A 7579-nucleotide genomic window follows, 5' to 3' on the forward strand; every position below is an offset into this window, starting at 1 on the left:
TTTCACTATGCTGGGAATGCAAGATGAACAAGCACATTTCCTCTTGGGCCCTTTTCTCACAGAAAATTACTTGTATGTTGATCTACTCCCCTTTTTAAATGAGAAGTAGCAATTTCAGTTTAATCTAATCTGCATCTCCTGCTAAACAAAACTGCCACACAATAAATTAGTTTTCCATCCAGCTGCTTCACTGGTAATGTGCAAGGTCACAACAGCTGATATGAAGGCACACCAGCTGCTGACACTTTTAAAATAAAATACACTCCCCTAACTGAATTCACGCTGGGCTGCTTGGCTTCTATTCAAATACCACGCAGCAGCTAACAATAATTTCCTTAAACGTTTCAAGCCAAAGGGAAAGGTTTCAACCAGTTAAGCTCCAATAAAAGAAAAAAAAAAAACCTTAGCGCAGACATAAGTATATGCATGCTACACTAATCAAGTTCTTACCAATACGACTTCCAGAAAAAGTTAGCAAGACAAAGCTGCAGTGTTTTCTCAATACAATTTAAAATGATTACCTAATCACTGACAACCAGTACAAGGCAATCAATGTACATTTTACAAAGTGTGCTAGCAAATGCAGAATATCACTGGAACTGTTCTGTTAGCATAGCTACATTTGTGAAACATTGAACTCTACTGTCATGTAAAGTCTTAGTAGCAGAAATCTCACCTCGGACAACACTTCCATTTTTCACTTCTCTTGACACTACTGAGCTGTGACAGATTGCATGTTTATTGTTAACGGAAAGCATGAAGCATGCAGTGAGCTACTGTGTCCTTCCCTTCTTGGAGACGCACACCACAAGTGCAGAACAAACACTGATTCACTGTGATTAAACCCTCCCCAGACATGAGGTCATATCATCATGCTGAGTCACAACGGGTTGTAAAGTCCACATTGACAGGTTTTGTTAATGAAAACATTTAATACAAACTACACAAAAAAAACCAAAAAAAAAGTAACACTGCATGGTGGAAGTAAAAAGTGAATGGATTTACAAAACGCATACAATACTTAGGGAACAAAGTTTTCAAATGGATAGCATCGATAGCTAGAGTTGTAATGCACTGTGCAATAATAACAGTTCTGCAAGTCGTCTCACACGTCTAGATCAGTCTGCTTATGCTACCTGTATGTTTGCATATAAACATGCTTTTATGTATGCTTGCATCTGCAACACAAATGTATGGCTCTATATACATAAGTACACAGTAATGAAAACTGCTTTATCTGTAACTTATCTTTGGAAGCCACAACCCAGGCAAGCAAGATCATCTTTACACCAGCTAAGTTTGACTGGTTATCCAATGTAAAACAAACAAAAGAATGAATGTTCAAAATTCAAAGTATATAACATAGCAAAACATCTCAAAATATTTACATTACCAAAAACCTTAAATACCAAACTTAGAAAAGATGCGAAAATAAAACTCATCCATTTTGCAATCGTTCAACCAAAACCCTTCTGTAATATTAAGACCTAATATGAATGGTGGTAGTGTTACAGAAACATTTTTTTCTAAGATAAGGTGTAAGATCAGGGTTAGCATGCATCACTAAGATGGGAAGAGAGGCTTCACCTTCCCCTATAACCCTGCACTTTACCTTAGAAAGCCTTTTCTGTAACACTACCCAAGACTGCACACTCATTATATACAAACATGCACACACAACACTAAATCTATCCACTTACTTGAACCCTAACCCGCAACACTCACACATACTAAATCTATGCCCTTACTTAAACCCTAACCTGCAGATGCTCTCAGACACAAACACTAAATCTATGCCCTTACCCTGCATTTCACTTTACAAACAAATGAATAATCGAAGTATGGGACACATAACTCACTCAAAAAAAAAAAAAATAATAATAATTTTATATATATATATATATATATATATATAGATATATATATATATATATATATATATATACACACACACACACACACACACACACACACACACACACACACACACACACACAGTGATTTATTAAACATTATTCAAATCCACTGAACATGTTTTCTGGCAACAAAGAAGAAGTTAAGTACTCACCATAACGTTCCATCTGAGTAGGTAAACTTCATTTGTCAGCAACCTATGGAAATCTGATCTGACCTCGGATCTGAGCCGGCAGTTTTCAACAGCTTTAGATCCGAGCTTCAAGCTCCTCCCCCTACCCATAATCCCCTGCCAACCCTGACTGACCTCAGATCAAGTTTGCCCAAAAGCAGATACTGCTTGAAAACTATTACTCTCAAAGATAAAGTGGGTAACACCCATGGACCTGAGTATGAAAACATTCGTAAGTGAGGGGGCAGGAGGGAGGGAGGGACGGTTGCTGACAAATGAAGTTTACCTACTCAGATGGAACGTTATGGTGAGTACATAACTTCTTAATCTGAAGTAGTTAACTTCATTTGTGCAGCAACCTATGGGACAGAGTCCCCAGCTACCTGACCTTGGGCGGCCTTCATGGATGGATGTTTCGGAGCACTGCAGAGCCAAAGTATGCTCTCCCCTCTGGAGATAATGTCCAATTTATAGTGAGTGATAAAGGTATGAGATGCGGCTCAAGTGGCTGCCGAACAAATATCATCCAAAGAGACTCTAGCTCTAAAAGCCGCAGATGTAGACATAGACCGAGTAGAGTGAGCATGGACTCCCTGAGGTGCAGGCCTGCAGAACTTTCATATGCTAAAAGGATACACTGCGAAATCCATCTAGACAGCGTGACTTTAGACACAGATTTACCCAAGTTACATTTGGCAAAGGAGACAAACAACTGGTCAGATTGCCTATGACCAGATGTCCTGTGGATGTAGAAGCGAAGTTGTCTATGCACATCCAGTGAGTTTAATTTGTATTCCCCTTTGTTTGCATAATTACGAAAAAAGACTGGTAGGTTGATGGACTGGTTAATATTCGATTCAGAGGCAACCTTGGGAAGAAAATAGGGATTGGTCCTGAGGTAAACTCTATCCTTGTGAAAAGTCAGGTATGGGGGTTTTACACAGATGGCATGTAGTTCAGAGACCCTTCGAGCAGAGGTGATAGCGACAAGAAAGTCCATTTTCCATGACAAAAATTTAAGATCTACTGAAGCTGCAGGCTCAAACGGGGGAGCTGTCAAGTCCTGAAGCACCAGTGTTAAATCCCAAGGAGGGACTACATCCTTCACTCGAGGTCTGAGCAGAAAGGTGCCCTTCAAAAAGGTCTTACACAATATCGTGGTGATCAAAGGGCCCAGCTCATTTCCCACGTGATAATGAGAGATAGCTGCTACTTGAACCTTGACTGTGGAGGAGCTAGCCCCCTGATGAAACAGCCCTGACAGAAAGTCTAATACCATGGGCAAAGGAGCTGTGAAAGGATCCAAATTTTGACGTTCCGCCCAAATGAAGAAACGTTTCCATTTGCTACTATAGATCTTTCTAGTAGAAGTCTTGTGCGCTGCTACTAGAATAGTTTTAACTGGGGAAGAGATACCGGGAGTCCTAGCTACAAGTGGAACTGGAGCAGCCAAGCTGTGAGCTTGAGATTGTCCAGGTTCGGGACTGGGAGATCTAGGGGGTGGGATTTTAGATCCGGAAGGGGATCCAGAATCCAAGGAGGATTCACCAGATGAGACCAAAGGTAAGGGAACCAGGCTTGACGAGGCCAGCATGGGGCAATGAGGATTATATCCTGCTCCCCAACTGACTGGCTTTCTGTAGAAACTTTAGCATCAGAGGAAGAGGAGGGTAAGCATAAAGTAGACTGGGAGGCCAAGCATGCACTAGAGTGTCTCTCGGAGATTCCCCAGGGGGGGGAATGAGAGCGAAGTAGTCGTAACATTTTGTGTTCGAGGGAGAGGCAGAGAGATCGCAACAGGGTTGACCCCACTCGGCGAAAATCCGATTCGCTACCTCGAGATTCAGAGACCACTCGTATGGTAACAGGATGGTGCGACTTAGTCTGTCCGCTAGGATGTTGGACCGCCCCGGAATGTGCGTTGCTATGAGAAAACGGTTGGTGGAGATCGCCCATTCCCACAACCTCATGGCCTCTCGACAGAGAAAAAGTACAGTTTTGTACCTACCATAAATGTAGATGTCCGAACTGGATAGCATCTGCAGTCATAACAACTGGGTTGTCCTGTCGTCAGGCAGCCCTTCGGTCGGCCGGATTCCAAAGTCCGGGTCCGGCTTCGGCTGATGTCGCACTTCACCCGTCATCTCTGCTGGTCTTCGGGTATAAAGGCATCAGCCGACACCATTTTCTTCAGTGTTTCTTGCCCCAGATGCCAGTTGCCCTCTTGGAAGGCTAAATTTTGGGTAAAAATGCCAATGTTTCCCAAAGGATAGAAGGCAAACACAAAAAATAAGCATGTATGTACATATATACAAACAAATACACCATAAGAGACTCCCCCCCCACCAGCTAGCTATTAGGAGGGTAAATACCCTAGGAGTACCACAGAGGGGAAGGAGGGAGGGTAATCCTGACTGCAGATGCTATCCAGTTCGGACATCTACATTTATGGTAGGTACAAAACTGTACTATGTCCTTCATGGATGCATCTGCAGTCATAACAACTGGGTAGAATACCATAGCCAACTAGCGGAGGAGGAAGAATAGATTATGGTGTGGTTAGGATCCCTTGCAGTACAGCAGTGGCAAACCCTGCTCGGAATCTGGAATACAGAGGTAAATTATAATGCTTGGCAAATGTATGCACGGAGGTCCAAGTAGCCGCCTCAATAATGTCCTTGGTTGCCACTCCTCGTAAGAAGGCTGTGGTAGTGGCTGTTGCTCTTGTAGAATGAGGTCGTATGTTCTGTGGAATTGGTTTTCCATGGAAGGAGTAACAGAATCGTATGCAATTTCCTATCCATTTGGAGATTGTCTGTTTGGAAATTGCTTTTCCTTCCCTTCCTGTTGCATAGGCTACGAAAAGCTGGTCAGTTTTTCTGTTACTTTTTGTTCTGTCCAGGTAGTAGCGTAGCTGTCTGTGTACATCCAAGGTATGCAGCATTCTTTCCCCTCTGTTTTGTGGGTTGGGAAGAAGGTAGGTAGGTGGATTGCCTGGTTTAAGGACACTCTGGATACCACCTTAGGCATAAATGTAGGATTAGTCCTCATGGACACTCTGTCTTGGTGGAAGATTAGGAAGGGTTGTACTGCCATTAGGGCCTGAAGTTCAGAAACCCTCCTTGCTGAGGTTATTGCCAGTAGGAAAGCAGTTTTCCATGAAAGATGCTGTAGGTCTGCTGTTGCTGCTGGTTCAAAAGGTGAGTGTCAACTTTTCTAGCACAAAGTTCAAATCCCAAGCTGGCAGTGGTGGTTTCCTAGGAGGTTTTACATTCTTGATCCCTCTGAGGAACTGCCTGAGTAGAGGATGTGAGAAGACAGGTGGATCAAAGCTGTATTCTGCTGAAATAACTGATGCATGTATCTTGATGGAGGAATAGGACAGGCCTGTATGTAGAAGCTCTGCCAAGTACTCCAGAATGTTAGCCATATCTATATTCGACACATCCTTCCCTCTTTCAGCACTCCAAATGACAAACCTTTTCCATTTCCCTGCATAGTTCCTTCTTGTTGAAGGTCTGCGGGCTTCAAGGATAATGTCTTTAACCCTTTGGGAGAGATCTGGAATAGTTGCTGCTATGTGATGTGCCATGCAGTCAACGTTTTTAGGTTTGGATGCATGATGCTGTAGTTGTTCTGAGTTAACATCAAAGGCATCAGGGGTATTGACCACATTTTGTCCCGAGACATGCTCCTCAGCAATGGGTACCAGTGTTGTCTTGGCCAGTTTGGAGCTATCAGGATTATCCTTGGACGTTCCTCCTTGATTTTTAGTAATACCTTGTGTATCAAGGGAAGAGGTGGGAATGCATATGCTGTCAGGCCTTTCCAGCTGAAGGAGAGCGAATCCACTTTCGATGCAAGTGGATGGAATGTTCTTGTGCAGAATTTTTTGAGCTGGTGGTTGAGAGGGGAAGCGAATAGATCTATCTGTGGCATTCCCCATTTCTTTGCGATGGTCTTGAAGATGTCCGGGTGTAGCATCCATTCGTGAGCATCCGAGGTGGTTCTGCTTAACATGTCTGCTAGAGTGTTCTCCTTTCCGGTACAAACATTGCCTGTAACTGGATGTTGTAGCTGAGTGCCAGGTTCCAAAGGTCCAAAGTCATTCTGCATAGGGGTATGAATGAGTGCCTCCCTGTTTGTTGATGTACCACATGACTGTGGTGTTGTCTGTCCTTATCATCAAATGGCCTTCTTTGAGAAATGGTCTGAATTTTTGGATTGCCAGTTTTACTGCCAGCATTTCTTTTAGGTTGATGTGCAGGTGAAGCTGGTCCTCGTCCACAATCCTTGCGCATTTGTCCAGCATGTGCGCCCCCCATCCTAGGTCTGAGGCGTCTGTTGTGATGGTTTGGCTTGCTTGATATTTGTGAAAGGGTAAGACTGGGTTTGACTGGCATGCTTGAGCCCACCATAGGAACTCCTGTTTTAGGCATGGAATTAGTGGAATTTCTGCTTCTAGGCTGTGCCTGTGTTGGGACCATAAATTCTTTAGGTACCACTGTAGTTTTCTCATATGCAGTCTGGCATGTGGAACCAAGATTATGCATGATGCCATGAAGCCCAAGGCCTGCAGAACTTTTCTTGCTGTTAGCTTGCTGTGGTTTGTTAGTGCCAAGAAGTAAAGAGGGAGATCTTTTTGTTTTCTGCAGTTAGGAATGCCATTTGTTTTACTGTGTCCAATTCAGCCAAGAATGTCCTTGTTTGGGATGGAATCAGCCTTGATTTTTGCAAATTGACTGTGTATCCCAGTGCTTGTAGCAAGTAAATGACCCTTTGTAAATCTGTTGTCAGCTTGCTTTTGTTGTCCCCTTGTAGCAGGCAGTCGTCCAGGTATGGATAAATTTGGATTCCCTGTAGTCTGCAGTGGGCGATTACTGATGCCAGGCATTTTGTGAATACTCTGGGCGCAGTAGATAAGCCAAAGGGCAATGCTGAGAATTGATAGTGCTCTGATCCTGCAAGAAATCTGAGGTATCTTCTGCAAATTGGTCGAATGGGGACGTGCAGGTATGCCTCCTTGAGATCTAGAGTTACCAGCCAACACTCCTTGCCCAGCATGGGAAGAAGTTGCTGTAGGGTCAGCATCTTGAATTTTGGGACAATGATGTATGTGTTTAAGGTGGACAGATCGAGAATAGGTCTCCAACTTTTTCCTTTCTTGGAACTAGGAATAGTCTGGAGTAGAATCCTTTGCCTTGCTCTGTTATTGGTACTCTTTCCACAGCTCTCATCTTTGTTAATTGCATTATCTGCTGTAGAGCTTCTGTTTTTTGATTTGGAGGTAGGTTTGGCATTCCTCTTTGACTGGTATAGTGTGGAAGTGGAACCGGTAACCTTGGTCTATGGTTTGCAAAATCCACTTGTCTTTTGTGATATAGTGCCAGTTCTTTGAAAATAAGGTTAATTTTCCGCCTAAGGGTGCTGCTATTTGTTCCCTGGTAGGCGGAGTCAGAATCAAGTCACTGTGATTGCCCTGTTGTAGTAGTA

At 43.3% G+C, this 7579-nt stretch overlaps 1 protein-coding gene across 2 annotated transcripts in view; it reads right to left on the reverse strand.

The window, feature by feature from the left end:
• PAK1 (p21 (RAC1) activated kinase 1) overlaps nt 1-808 on the reverse strand; it is a 1330007-nt gene extending 1329199 nt beyond the window's left edge. Inside the window, exon 1 of one of the 2 annotated variants that reach the window (XM_044073352.1) lies at nt 677-808. In XM_044073352.1, coding sequence (XP_043929287.1) covers nt 677-694 — 18 coding nt within the window. In that variant the 5' untranslated portion in view covers nt 695-808. The remainder of the gene's footprint in view (nt 1-676) is intronic. The other variant, XM_044073351.1, reaches the window with a different exon arrangement.
• Nucleotides 809-7579: the final 6771 nt, after the last annotated feature.

This window comes from Protopterus annectens, chromosome 5.part1 (genome assembly GCF_019279795.1).
Source record: "Protopterus annectens isolate FY-2018-M chromosome 5.part1, PAN1.0, whole genome shotgun sequence".
In the NCBI taxonomy this organism is placed as follows: domain Eukaryota; kingdom Metazoa; phylum Chordata; order Ceratodontiformes; family Protopteridae; genus Protopterus; species Protopterus annectens.